Source organism: Penicillium canescens (genome assembly GCF_028828765.1).
Source record: "Penicillium canescens strain IBT 15451 chromosome Unknown utg000003l_segment0_segment0, whole genome shotgun sequence".
Taxonomy (NCBI): Eukaryota; Fungi; Ascomycota; class Eurotiomycetes; order Eurotiales; family Aspergillaceae; genus Penicillium; species Penicillium canescens.
The window spans coordinates 585,119-599,263 of NW_026703965.1; the positions used below are offsets into that span (position 1 = coordinate 585,119).

Consider the following 14,145-nt stretch of genomic DNA (forward strand, 5'->3'; position numbering starts at 1 on the left):
GCAGGCAAGGGCTGTGTATGTGTGTATAGTATGTGTTCGGTGTATGTAGAGGTCAAGGTTCAAAGAAAACGTTGCGGGGAAAAGACGCTAATGTCTCACCCGCAAATCTCCAACTCGGCCAAAATTTCCTTTTATTTCGTTACAATTACAAGTCTTTCTTAGTTGTTCGTCTAACTCTTTAGCTCGCTCAGCTCTTCTGAAGAGCACTCTTAAACCGCTCTAGCGCCCGATCACGACTTTTGGCATGGTCCACGATCGGCTTAGGATACCCATTCTTTTGCGCAATAGCCGCAGCCCCGCGTGCGTAAGGTTCATGGATGGCTTTGTTGGACACATCGCGCAGCTCCGGCACCCAATGGCGGATGTACTCGCCCTCAGGATCGAAGCGCTCGCTCTGGCGCAGCGGGTTGAAGATGCGGAAATAGGGCTGCGGGTCAACGCCCGTGCTGGATCCGAAGCCCCAGCCCCCGTGGTTGGAAGCGAAGTCTCCATCGATCAGATTCTCCATAAAGTGTCGCTCGCCACGGCGCCAGTCCAGCATTAGATCCTTGGTAAGGAAGGACGAGACCACCATCCGCGTACGGTTGTGCATCCAGGCCGAGTGACGAAGTTGTCGCATTGCTGCATCGACGATCGGGTATCCGGTCTTTCCGTCGCACCAGGCTTGGAAGAGGTCTTGGTCGTATTCCCATTCGATATTGGTATGCTCGGGCTTGAAACACTTGTTCATACTGGGAATGGTTAGCGCAAGCCGTTATTGTCGGCACATATTACGTACCAGATGAATGGCCAGTTTGCCAAAACGTGTTTGTAAAAGTCGCGCCAGGCTACTTCACTAATCCAAGTCATGTAGCCCGGATCATATCGGTCGAGGTGGTTCTTGTTGGCTCTCTTGGCTGTGATAACAGCAGTTCTGGCACTCAAAGCGCCCGACGCAAAGTACGGACTGAGGACGGAAGTATGTTCGCCAGCTACGATACTCCGCATCTCCTCATACTTTTCCCCCTTCTCTTCCAGGAACTTATCCAGTCGTTGGAGAGCTTCATGTTCTCCTGCGGGGTAAAGCTCCTCAAAGCGCTTTTTATCGGCATCAGACAACTCTTTGTTTTTCGGCGTGGCGGGCACCTCGCTGCCAAACAAATCCTTGAAGTCTTTGCGTGCGTTTCCAGGGTTCGAGCCAGGCTCCTCAGATGCTTCGAGGTAGTCAGGGTTCTCCTTTAAGAACGCCAACCAGGAGCGATACCATGGCGTATACACCGCATATTGTTTCCCTTGTTGACTCGCCAGCGCACCGGGAGTGACGACACAGGTGTCATGGGTCGGAGCGAAACTAACATCGTTCTCCGCACATAAGCGGACCAACTTGGCCTCACGGCGGAGCTCGTCCACTTCATACTCGATGTTCGCATAAAGGTGCTTGGCGCCCCAATTCTGGCACAATTCCACGATGCGCTTCGGAATTGCCTTTCGCTTCTCCTGTGTTTCCATATACAGCGGGATATCTAACTCGCCTAGGTCCTGTTGGAGCCTTTTCAGGATGCGCAGGGTGAAGTCCACTCGAGGAGGACTGGTCAAATGAGCAGACCAGTCCTCGGGCGAGGCAATATAGAGTCCGATCAACGGGATACCATGGTTTTTGGCAGTCTGGTATGCCGCGTGCAAGGCTCTATTATCATGAAGTCGCAGATCGCTCTTGAACCAATGGACAACTGCGCTGCCAGGTTGAATTGACCGGCGCTTGTCCGCGGTTTCCTGGCAGGCTTTCTGCAACGTTTCAATGGGACGTTCCAGCTCTCCATCTATGTATGCTTGGCATCGCTCATTGCTCATCTCTGGGGGATAGAACTGGCGTAGAACAATGCCGAAGTCCTCGGTTTGCTTCGCGTTTGGATGCGGTTGGTGCAGATCGGGCTTGCTTTTCTTGGGGGCGTGCGAGCTATTGGGCTCGGCCGTGGTCTTTCGCTTTGGTGGCATGGTAAGATAACGCGTGAATTGAGGAACAATCGGACGACATGGACGACAAGCTAAGAACATGAAGGAGAGAAGTTCAAGGGGGAATTGAACAGGGGACTTGTTCAGATCTAGATCGAGATCGAGATCGGGTGACGTCAGGGCGCGATCGCGGTCTGGACTTTCTGCCCATTTTGATGTTCAGTCCAGGTTGCATTCCTCCCCTGCCAATTCCCTGAATCTGTGTATATCACGGTTTTGGCCATCCATGATGAATAATATAAGGGCATGCATTTCCACAACTCCCGTCAGCGCAGCCGTCGACTTTCAATTCGGTGATGTACCTGCAAGAATGGTCTGCCAGTAAAGGCCTAGGGTGAATGTCTACGGTGAATGTCTATCGGTGAAGCTCCCAATGCCGCTTGCATGAACCGTCCAAACAGACCCTGCAGCAAGGGGGATCGACGGAACCACGGCGCCGGAACTTCAGCCTACGCGCCTTACTGAATAATGGGTTAACAGTGCAACGGAATGCAATAGGGGCAACATTCAAGATCCCGAGACCAAATCCCAGATCCACCAATTGCCACCCTTAAGAGAATCGAAGTCCAATAAACGATCTCCTAACGCGTCTCCCCGCAAACTTCGTTGATCCACGGTGCGGCTTCCCGTCTTGTCGCCTCATCCAATACCTTTGCCCGCAGCGCATGCGAACCAAGGAACTCGTCCCCGAAGCAGCTGTCATGGATTGGTCTCCGTTCTTCTGCGGAATTCAACTACCGATAACCGCTCTGACCTCCGCACTTTTGAAATAATAGTCTTTATCTGAACTTTCTCCTCTCCGAGCTGAGTTTTCAGAAGGAGCATATTGCCGACTTATATTTTTCTCAATGAAACCACTTCCCATTCTTCGGTCAACCCATTCTCTCCTTCCCTCTCCATCCCTGCCTTGATACACCGGGACCCAAGCAATGTCCCGCCACGACAGATGGCGACCAACACGGCCTCAGATATCGCATCATCCCTAATCCACGACCCCAGCTCCTCAAGCACCCTCCGAACCGGAGTCTTCGCCGCCCTCGCTTCGGTCGCCTGGTACAACGCCATCGAACTAATAATCCTCTGCTTCGTCTCCTTCAAACGCTACAAGGGGACCTACTTCTGGAGTCTCCTCATCGCCTCCGCAAGCATCATCCCCCACGGTATAGGCTACGTCCTCCTCTTCTTCTCAGGCGTAACACCCTGGCTATGCGTCACTCTTGTTATATTCGGCTGGTGTGGCATGGTCACCGGCCAGTCCATGGTGTTATGGTCCCGACTCCACCTAGTCCTGCAAGACAATAGAATCCTTTGGGGTGTATTATGGATGATATGCATCGACGCCTTCCTCTTCCACACCTCAATAATCGTCCTCCTCTACGGCACAGTCGCAGACCCCTACGGCTCCTTCGCACAGGGATACAGAATCATGGAACGGATCCAATTAGTCGGCTTCTGCGTCCAGGAATTCATCATCTCCAGTATCTATGTCTGGGAAACAGTCAAACTCCTCCGTCTCAGACCCCAAGGCCGTCCACATGGTATCCTCCTCCAATTACTCGTCATCAACATCGTCATTCTATGTCTGGATATTGCCGTCGTCGTCGTCGACTATGTCGGCTACTACGCCGTGCAGGTGATGATCAAACCAGTGGTATACAGCATAAAGTTAAAACTTGAATATGCAATCCTGGGCAAGCTAGTCGCTATCGCGCGCGGCGGCTCATACAATTCCCAGGATCTACCATCAAGCGCACGGGAAATCAACGAGGTCACCGAGGTCAGCTCGTTCCCGTCGTCAAGTGATCCAATCTCCAATATGGAGTCTGGGAGGCGGGAACGGCGCTCGCATAGTGCGCCTTGGTTTTGGGAGGTGAGGACGAGGTCGCCGCCTCTCTCAGCTGAGAATTCCAATTCGCCTTGTACTTTTACTTATCCTTGACTTCACTTGTCCTTGACCTAAAAGTATAATAATAAACTTAGCGCCCTTTTTTTATTTTTTTATATATATATATATATATATATATATATATTTTGCTTAATTTGTAATTGTCATAAAAGGTTTATATCCTGTCTACATACGTCTTTACACTTTAATTGGGATATAGCATTACCCAAATACCAAAGTTGGAGCTAACCCTTCGAAATAGAAGAATCGTTATTATCATATGTCCCACGTGATAAATGTTCAGTAATAATCCGCGGATATCGATGGCCCGGCTTGGAGAATGAGTGTGCTGCCGAAGATCTTGCTCTCGGGTTGCACCATCGCCGTCCCCAATGCACCCAGGGTCTGGCGTGTGTCGTTTCCAATCCCATCATCTGAAATGGGCAATTCAACCTCAGAAGAGCCACTCCGCCGACCAACAACAACAGTATTATTCGCCTTATTCGACGTCCGGTTCAACTCTTCCCGGACAGCAACGACCGCCATACGAATGGGATCAGTAATCGATTCTGTGAGTGCAGGTTGCGAGAAAACGACCCGATCTTTCAGATCCTCAGGTACAGAGTCACGGAGCGTCTCAAAGAAAACCAGATCCGAGTGCGACATAGATGCAGGGGATGCCTCTGAATTCGAAGCCGAGGCAACGGTCGTCATACCCATCTTACCGCTCTCGCCACTCAAATCGCCAATCTGAATAACCGTCGCAGTAACATGATCATTCCGCGCAAGCTGAAGAACAAACCTCAGGGCAAACCGATCATCCACACCCCCAAAGAACGGAAGAACAACATGATGGGACCGATTCCCCGTTGGCTGCCGCGCCCACATAGAACTCTGAATACTCATGCCACTAGTCGTGTGGTCAAGTGTAGGCCGCTTAAACGAGGAACTCAAACCACGCTCAAGGAAGATACCAATATGACCCGGAACACGGTTCAAGATGTCCGCAACAAAATTCGTATAAACACCATTTGCGAAACGGCTCGGCGCATCGACTTCCAGTCCATTCTGGCGATCAGCTAGTGTGCCTGTTTCACTCCACGGGAGCAAGAGCAGGTCAGCTGTATCTTGTTGCGCCATATCGACGACAGTATCTGCGTATGAATGTTCTGGGACGACGGAGACGCCTGCCATGAGGCAGAGGTCGTGCCAGTCGCCGAAGGCGCGGAAGGTGTTGACGACTGGGTCCCAGAGGGCCTGTTCACCTGCGGCGACTTTCATTACGCTTGAGTGGCGGTCTGTTAGTTCTATTAATCTGACGCCGTGGACGCGAAGGGAGGATTCGTCGGTTTCGGTTTCGTTGGGGATTGGGTCTTCGATTGTTTGGTCGGTTTGTCTGGGGATTTTTGTTGGATGGAGGCGTGTTGGTTGGCTGCGGTTCGTGCTTAGGAGGGCTGCTAGGGTGCAGATGCCTGATAGACCGTCGAGGCGGAGGTAGACGAGGAGTTTGCGGACTGGGGTTGTCTTTAGGTGGTCTTTTGCGAGGGCTACGCTGTCGTTCCGGTTGTCTTGTTGTACTGGGTTGCCTTCCCAGTCGATTTCTCCGCGTCTCCAGCGTTCAACTTTGACTTGGTACCAGTTTGGGTAGAGCCAAGTGGTTAGGGGAGTTGTGATGAAGGTCGTCACTAGAGCCATCACGACGAAAATGGTGAAGGTACGAGTGCTCAGGATCTTAGCTTGAAGGCCGATGTTCTGGGAGTCAATCAGTTTGGGTCCTGTTAAATGTTTACTCTGATACTGACCAGCACAATCAACTCCACCAAGCCCTTGCAACTCATCAGGACACCAATTGAGAAGCTTTCGCGCCACAACAGACCACACCACCTAGATGCCAGAGCACCGCCAGCCACCTTAGCGATGAAGGCAATGGCGATGACTCCAACCACATATCCCCAAACGAGCCCAGAGTCAAGCAACCCCAGATTGGTGCTCAATCCAGACAAGGTGAAATAAAGAGGCAAGAAAAGAGCAGCGACCAAGTCCTCGATCTTCTCAGTCAGCTTGATAGCGAAACCACCTTCATGAGGGCAGAGCAGGCCTATAACAAAGCCACCGAAAATAGCGTGGACTCCAATGATCTGCGTGAAAAAAGCAGACACAAGAGCGATGAGCAAAGTCAGCGCTACAACCGACTGACTAGGCCCTTTCTGCAAACTCCCCGATCTCTCAAGGAAGCGCAAGAACACTGGGCGAAAAGCGAATGTCAAGAAAAGGATGTATCCCACACAGACTAGCAACACATACAACGCCGTGATGCCACTTCCCGCATTAACAAGTGCAACACAAAGAGCCAGTAGGATCCAGCCTACAACATCATTGCCCACACCTGCCGATAGCACAATAACACCAACACGAGTCGACAGCAACTTCAGCTCAGTGAGAATACGACACAGGACAGGGAACGCCGTGATGGCCATGGCAATACCAATGAACAACAAATACGTTCCAAACTCAATCGGCCTGGTACTTCCATCATCATGGAATTCATGGTAAAGACCATACGAGATCGCAGAACCAAGACCGAAAGGGAGGATCATCCCCGCGGCGGAAACGCTCAATGCGATCCGCCAGTTACTCACCAGGAAACGGAGGTCGGTCTCCAACCCGACGAGGAAGAGGAATAGCACCAGTCCCAGGTTAGCGACGACATTCAAGCTGGGGATACTGGCTGTTGGGAAGATGGTCTCGGTGAAGCCGGGGATGCGGCCCATTACCGATGGCCCTAGGACGATGCCAGCGATTACCTCCGCGATAACTCGCGGCTGGCGGATCTTAGAGAGGGGCCAGTGGATCAGGCGGCAGAGGATAATGATAATTCCCGCCTAGAGTGTGTCAGTGGCTTTTCTCAAAGCTGTCCGGATGTCCTTACCTGGATGATGAACAGCACTAGAGGATTCTTGGAGTCGTAGGTGGTTGGGTTTCCACCTTCGAGTATGCCACCCTGCGGGCTCACCCGCGACGTACTGTTGCCAGTAGCCATAGCTGTAGTGTTGCCGGTCGCCATGCTAGATCTGGATATGCCAGTTCAGACAGGCAGATATGCGAAACTGAGAGCTTTTGAAGGTAAACGAAGAAGGTGAAGGTGAGAGTCAGACGGGTTACGCCACTAAACCCACACAATGGGGGGTCCAATGAGAAGTCAACCCAAGGATCCTTAACAGCTTGGCGATGCCATTTCGCCTAGTTTTATTGAGGATTGGTTGTGCCGTTTTTTTCTTTCTCTTTGTTTGACGAGTTGTCTTGACAGCTCTAGATGTGTTAGGGGGTTACAGTAATGTTGGAATCCCCGCATCCGGTCGCATAGCCGCATTTACCCAGATTTCTCCATTTACATTTTGAGAGCCCCTATGTTAGCCCTGTGGTAATTAGTTAGTCACTTACTTTCAGTCAGTAATTCGGAAGATAAGATCTCTGCATTTGACTTTCCACGTGGACTTCACTCGGACCGTGAAACGCCACGTGAGTTATTTCAGCTCTTGGCTTTAAACTTGGAAGTCCCTGTGCAACATTACAGCTTTGCATAGAACGTGTTAATTAGTAGCTCGGTAGGAGCAGGAGCAGTAGGACAAAGATAGGGCGGAGGTCTTGGTCGCACTGTGTCTGCATTCTTCTGCTTCTAAAGCTTCGACGAAACTTAGATAATCCGCCATAATTTAATTAGACACTATATGTAGGTCGAAATATAACTTACATACATAGCAGTTTGTTACGCATCTCAGCGCGGTTATTAGCGGTACTGGTATCCGGAGGATTCGTGTAAGTTTACGCCTGGACCGGGTAGGGCCAAACATATATACTTCCTTCAATAGACATATAGACTGCAACACGACATTGTGAACCCCGTCAAATTGCCGAAATCCTGTTGCATAGGCCATGTTTCCGCCTAAATTTCCAGAAGAGCCCAATGCCTGCAGATCCCCGCAAACTAAACCCCACACTTTCATCAGTGTTGGCAGGTCGGACTGTTGATCGACCGATATTCATGCTGAACAATGCTGAAGAGACCCCGCGAAGATCTCATTGCTACTGTCCGGCCTTGTTTATCCCGAAAACGCGTGGGCCGCACGACGCCGATTGGCCATGCATAAAAAAAGAGAGATATGCCTTGCGTCAGGGAACGCCCCTTGAGAACGTATAAGAACGGGTTCTCCGTCATTCAGAAAACGAATCTACCGAAGGCAATCTCTCGGAATATCCGAGTCTATCGCCATGTATTTTGCTTCCTTGCTACTTGCGCCGGTTTTGGCCGCTGCATCATCCAATATCCCATATGAGCAATACATTTTGGCTCCCAAGTCGCGCGACTTGATGCCGGCCTCCGTTTATAGCGTCAATGGCTCAGTTACAGGTGCTAGGACCCTCACACAATCATCCGGCAGTGGGGCCACATTCCATGGCGTCTCATCAGTGACCTACGACTTCGGCAAGAATGTAGCAGGCCTCGTCTCCCTGGATGTTGGGTCTTCTTCATCCTCTTCTGCTTTTTTGGGTATCACATTCTCCGAATCAAACCTCTACATTAGCGATGAAGCAAGTGATGCTACCGCCGATGCTGGTTTGGATACCCCTCTATGGTTCAACGTTGGCAAAGGTGCCGGGAAGTATACACCCGACGAAAAGTATCTCCGGGGTGGGTTCCGCTACTTGACAATCGTCAGCAACACAACAGCAACTGTACCGGTCAAAAGCCTTCGAGTGAACTTCCTCGCAGCTCCGGAACAGGATCTGCGTGCCTACACTGGCTACTTCCACTCGGATGACGAGCTCGTCAACAAGATCTGGTATGCCGGTGCATACACCAATCAGCTGTGCACGATCAACCCCAAGCATGGAAACTCCCTGGTGCACCTTGGTAGCATTTCCTCCGGTGATGATATCCAGCTGCCGGAGACTAATACCTGGTGGAGCAACTATACCATCACCAACGGGACTAGCACGATCACCGACGGTGCCAAGCGTGATCGTCTTGTTTGGCCTGGCGATATGTCCATTGCTCTTGAGAGTATTGCAGTCAGCACTGGTGATTTGTACAGTGTTCGTACGGCTTTGGAAGCTCTGTTCGTTTTGCAAAAGGCGAATGGACAATTGCCCTATGCTGGAAAGCCGTTCTTTGATTCCGTGAGCTACACTTATCACTTGCACAGTCTCATTGGTGCCACTTACCTGTACCGCTTCTCGGGTGACAAGGACTGGCTATCCAGCTACTGGTCGCAGTACAAGCGCGGTCTCGAATGGGCGCTCAGCAGTGTTGATGACACCGGCTTGGCCAACGTCACCTCCTCATCCGACTGGTTGCGCTTTGGAATGGGAGGTCATGTAAGTATACCAACACATATACCTCTCAGACTCCCTATACTAACAACCGACATAGAACATCGAAGCAAACGCAATCCTATACTTTGTTCTCCAAGACGCTCAAACCCTAGCAGCAGAATTAAACGACAAAACCGCACTCACAAACTGGAGCACAACCGCCACAAAACTAAAGCTAGTCGCAAACAAAAAGCTCTGGGATTCGTCCAGCGGCCTATACTTCGACAATGAAACAACAACAATGCATCCACAAGACGGCAACGCCTGGGCAATAAAAGCAAACCTAACCCAATCAACCGCACAAGCCACCCAAGTATCCAACGCCCTCAAAGCCCGCTGGGGCAAATACGGTGCACCAGCACCCGAAGCCGGCAAAACCGTGTCCCCTTTCATCGGCGGCTTCGAACTGCAAGCCCACTACCTAGCCAACAAACCGGACTCGGCACTCGATCTGATTCGCCTTCAGTGGGGATTCATGCTTAATGATCCGCGCATGACACAGTCAACTTTCATTGAAGGTTATTCTACTGATGGATCGTTACATTACGCTCCATATACCAATGATCCACGTGTTTCGCATGCGCATGGTTGGTCAACTGGCCCGACATACGCGCTTACAGCTTATACGGCTGGTATCCAGCTTACCGGGGCTGGGGGTTCTTCTTGGATGATTGCGCCCCAGGCTGGGAATTTGACTTTTGTTGATGCTGGTTTTGAGACTGCTAAAGGGAAGTTCTCGACATCTTATCGTGGTAGTGGGAAGGGTGTTACGAAGTTTGCTTTTGTTACCCCTGCTAATACCACTGGTGACTTTGTGTTGGCTGGAGCTAAGGGAAGTCTTGTTTCTGAGAGTGGGGAGCGGGTTAAGCTCGTTAATGGCAAAGCTAGCGGATTGAAGGGTGGTAGTTGGAAGTTCCGGAGTGAATAGTTTGACGACAGTTTTAGCGTTTGTATTTTCAGCAGTGAATGAACTATTTCTTTACAAAACCAGAAAAATCCCCGACAACGTCGATAAAATAGTTCCACTGCATCCCCTGTACTTCATCATCGCTCCATGCCAGGCCAAGAAACACTTTCTCAATGTTGGCTATCGTTATTGAATCACGAAAGAAAACATAGCTCTTGCCTCCTTTTTTATATGGAGAAACAACCTGGTCCTTCGGCCATAAGAGCTAAGCCATAGCATCGCAGGGCTGCTTTTTCACCCGCCAGCTGGCTCTGAACAAGAGCGCCTTTTTCACACATCCAATTTCAAAAGTTGCTCCGTGTTGCAAAAGGACCTCCGCAGATTTGACATCTCTCCCCAACACTGCGTCTTCAAACGGGGTACATTTGGCCCAATTCGGTCCATTTGGGTCTGCCCCCTGTTGGAGGAGATACCTCAAAATTTCCAGTCTTCTACTCCTCGGGGCCTGTTGTATGACTAACCGTAGCGGACCATGGGGCCAGTACTCTGAACTTGTCCGCGTATTCAGATCCAGTCGACCGCTGGTATAGAGATATTTGATAGTTTCCAAAGATCCTGTACCGACGGCCTGTTTGAACATATGGGGTCCCAAAATACGCCGGTGAACGTAGCTTCCCATTCATCCTGAATAAAGCCCAGGATTTCCGGTACCCCGTGAGCCATTACCTCTGTGATAGCTGGGTTCAAAAATGTCGGACTTCGCCGTTCTGTCATTTGGAGGTACTCAATCCACGCCTTCAATCCATCGGTATTGCTTTTTTCCACCAGATATTCTACATCAGTTGGTTTATCAAGAATGGCTTCCATCTCCATGCAACGCCCTCTTCTAAATGCATTGATAACAAAGGAAAGATTGATTCTGTCGGTCACACGCCACCGCCGGAAGAGTGATTATATATCTCGGTCTCGCCACTGTATATCTCTGTCCAGTACCGAGACCGAGAAATGTTATACTTTGGCTGAGCTTTGCCCATGATGTCCCAGCGGCTTTCGGCAGTGTCACATAGCCATGCATCAATAAGTTTGTTGAGAAAGGCATCAGTCTCTTCAGTTGTTCTATTGTTTGGAATTGGGAGTATGTCATCAACGAGACGTGACCATACAGTTGGTTCTCGCGGGTACTCTTTCGTTTTGAGGTATAGAGATAGGCGTCTCACTTGAATTTGACGGTCGTGTCCCGAAAGAGGATTGGAAAGTCCAGAGCTGAAACAACCGTTGTTGCACCTGCCCCGGATGGCCTTTGCCACTATGGTCTCAACCTCACTCGCAAAGAAGCCTGTAATCGTTAAACATGATCCCAACGAGACATTTAGGTTAGCGTACTATTTACCGCTCTGGCTCTCCACAAATCCGGGAATGAGATAATCTCGGAGGCCTCTCGGAGGATCTGGGCCTGTATCTCCGCAGGCAATTGCGGTTTCGTCGACATATCTCAACTTGTAACGTCCGAGTATTTTTTACGAGAAAGTATGATTCTGGCAAGGTACAATGCAACAAAGGGAGATTGTTTCTGGTGACTCACTGGTCACGATTTGACCCCTGGACGCTTGGCGTTCTAAATGTTTTACTAGACTGTTCGGCGACTATGTGAGGACAAGCCCTTCGTTTTAGCATTGTTTTCTTAGCCATCACAAAAGAAACCTGGTTTGAATAAGGTAGTATTGGTTACACGGGTGTTCGCGCTTAACGCTTCCTCTAGCCGCTTTTACCTTCCTAGCACCTGCCTTCTATGTTTAAAATACCGCTTGTCCTCCACGTAGCTTGGTCGACGTACTTTCTTTCTTTTCCTTTCTGGCCCGGACCGGATCGTCCAATCTCTCAGTTCCTGCAGGAAAGCACCACCTAGATCGATCCACTTATATCAGGGGAAAATATTGATCGTCGAACTGCTAAGTCCGGATACAAAAGGGCTAACAAAATAAGGCGGCAAGAGAGCCAGGTGAGAGAAAATTGAGAAAAGGTCTCTTGCCATTTCACCTGCTGTTCGTAGGCTTGTATTGATAAACAACGGTGTACCATAGGGCATCTATCTGATTCTTTCCCAAAATTGTCGTTGCGTAGGTAGGCATTTAGGCAGAAGAAATGATATGAAAACAAACAAGTGAGGGCTAAACCAGCTGATACTGCAGAACCATTATATAGGATTTAACCATCTTATCAACTTGAATTTGGAATGTGAAATTTGAGCTTATTATGCAGGTAGGTCAAAAATGAAACGAAAAGGAGGGTAAGAAAGATCACGTCTGGTCTTAATTTCCCAACACGTTTGCAATATACCACACCGGTATGACTTTTCATGCTTCAGTTCCTTGATGGTGCTAAAGCAGTCATCGCTTAGGAGCACATCGCTACGAGACTATTGAATTTGTTAGCTGGCACACTCACAATTTAGGGATCGAAGAAATATTTTATCATTGTGTGAGACAGAAAGATATATTATGGACTCCGGCCGGAAAAATAGGCTTTGCGAAAGGAAAAAAAGTAGCACGGCCATGGTTAAGGTACTTATATAGGGGAAAGGAAGGAAACGGAGTCGGCCAATACTACAGCGCGTGGAGGTCGTACTGAGCTGAAAGAAGCCTTAGGAGTCGATTGATTTATTTTACTCGATATGCATGTTGCAACACCCTACTTAGTTCTGTATCTGCGTAGGACGACCGATCCACCAGTTATGGTTGGACATATAAGTTGTGAAGAGATTGAACTAGTTTCTCTAAGCAGAAAGATTGTGAAAAATACTATGGTCCTAGTCTCCATAGTTAAACTAATCATAGAGCTAATGTTACAAAGTAGGCCACTCCATCTTTATGTCCTCCAAAGACCCGGGACCCCTAAAATCCTCCAAGATATCTGCCTGTTCACTCAAAAGCACCCTATCCGCCTGAGACTCGCCGACCTTCGCCAATTCCCTCCAACGCGCAAGGTCTTTAGGATTGCGCTTGTCACCATGAGCAGCCTTATTCTGTGACCAATGGCCTTGCGAGAATGCAAGTAAAGTTGAGATGCGTTTGTTGGGGATATCATAGACGAGCGAACAGATAGTGCCCGTTTCCTCTAGCCAATTGCATTGCCATAGTTCTCCAGGACGGATGCATTGATATGTTGCAGTTTGGAAGCTCTTTCTGCCTGCCATTGGGCCCCCATGGATGGCGTAGACGATGCGATCTTCATTGTAGAACCACATTTCGTATCGCCATTTTTCGGGGTTGCCATGTGTGTCTTTTGCTGCGTAGTCGTAGATCATGTGGCGGTCTCGAATGTCGGCGTCGAAAGTTGAGCCTTGGAGAGAGGGTAATACTGGCATTTTGGTGCTGGATTTGCTGATAGCTGACTGTATGCAGGATGCAGGAAATGGGAAAATACTAAGATCAAGTCTTTGTATTTAGAGACCAAGGTTACGGATGAAGAGGGAAGAGCATCTTGAATGGACTGTCTAAAAACCTGAAATTGTGGGGCGCGTCAAACCGAACTCTACCAAGAATTGGGAAATCGGATCAGGGTGATGATGCTATACAACCTGAATATGGAGGCTCGGATGCCTCGGGGTGGGTCAACGGCACGATCAAGTAGTTAAGGTCGGTTTCTCGTTCTGCCGAGAATTAGTGCCGATCGCAGTACAATACCGTCACGTATCTTCCGAAGAAGCAATGTTGATACATGTATTCTTTTCTCATTACAGACATATTTCTTGATCTGGCTGGCGAAGCTTCCAATGATCAAAGGCTTGACTGGTGACGTAATCGAATTTGCAAGGTCAAGCTAAGGCAACGTTTGATGGCACTGCGGACCTTACTTGTTGAAAAAAATGCAGTCCAACCTGACGTTGAATACATTTCCAAGGCAAATAAAGGGGGGAAAAATTATATGCTTTATTCTGAGAAGAGTATGTATGGTATCAAAAAGAGTTGGATTATACAATGAACCTTGT

The 14,145-nt window shown here is 49.4% G+C and overlaps 6 protein-coding genes across 6 annotated transcripts; 1 reads left to right on the forward strand and 5 right to left on the reverse strand.

Moving 5' to 3' along the window:
• Positions 1 to 187: 187 nt before the first annotated feature.
• N7446_003688 (deoxyribodipyrimidine photo-lyase PHR1) lies at positions 188 to 1,974 on the reverse strand (the record flags this gene model as incomplete). Its single annotated transcript, XM_058512437.1, has 2 exons — positions 188 to 731; positions 779 to 1,974. The coding sequence occupies 2 exons, from the start codon at positions 1,972 to 1,974 to the stop codon at positions 188 to 190; spliced, it is 1,740 nt and encodes a 579-aa protein (XP_058373766.1).
• Positions 1,975 to 4,177: 2,203 nt separating this feature from the next.
• Positions 4,178 to 6,941, reverse strand: N7446_003689 (Kha1p; the record flags this gene model as incomplete). Its single annotated transcript, XM_058512438.1, has 3 exons — positions 4,178 to 5,629; positions 5,680 to 6,759; positions 6,807 to 6,941. The coding sequence occupies 3 exons, from the start codon at positions 6,939 to 6,941 to the stop codon at positions 4,178 to 4,180; spliced, it is 2,667 nt and encodes an 888-aa protein (XP_058373767.1).
• A 1,205-nt stretch (positions 6,942 to 8,146) lies between these two features.
• Positions 8,147 to 10,178, forward strand: N7446_003690 (putative alpha-L-rhamnosidase A; the record flags this gene model as incomplete). The annotated part of the gene is made up of 2 exons (XM_058512439.1): positions 8,147 to 9,253; positions 9,309 to 10,178. The coding sequence occupies 2 exons, from the start codon at positions 8,147 to 8,149 to the stop codon at positions 10,176 to 10,178; spliced, it is 1,977 nt and encodes a 658-aa protein (XP_058373768.1).
• Positions 10,179 to 10,221: 43 nt separating this feature from the next.
• N7446_003691 (ankyrin repeat domain-containing protein) lies at positions 10,222 to 11,024 on the reverse strand (the record flags this gene model as incomplete). The annotated part of the gene is made up of 3 exons (XM_058512440.1): positions 10,222 to 10,422; positions 10,456 to 10,785; positions 10,815 to 11,024. 3 exons carry the CDS (start codon positions 11,022 to 11,024, stop codon positions 10,222 to 10,224), a joined length of 741 nt encoding a protein of 246 aa, XP_058373769.1.
• Positions 11,025 to 11,083: 59 nt separating this feature from the next.
• Positions 11,084 to 11,646, reverse strand: N7446_003692 (uncharacterized protein; the record flags this gene model as incomplete). Its single annotated transcript, XM_058512441.1, has 2 exons — positions 11,084 to 11,493; positions 11,541 to 11,646. The coding sequence occupies 2 exons, from the start codon at positions 11,644 to 11,646 to the stop codon at positions 11,084 to 11,086; spliced, it is 516 nt and encodes a 171-aa protein (XP_058373770.1).
• A 1,353-nt stretch (positions 11,647 to 12,999) lies between these two features.
• On the reverse strand, positions 13,000 to 13,521 carry N7446_003693 (uncharacterized protein; the record flags this gene model as incomplete). Its single annotated transcript, XM_058512442.1, has 1 exon — positions 13,000 to 13,521. One exon carries the CDS (start codon positions 13,519 to 13,521, stop codon positions 13,000 to 13,002), a length of 522 nt encoding a protein of 173 aa, XP_058373771.1.
• Between the last annotated feature and the right edge of the window lie 624 nt (positions 13,522 to 14,145).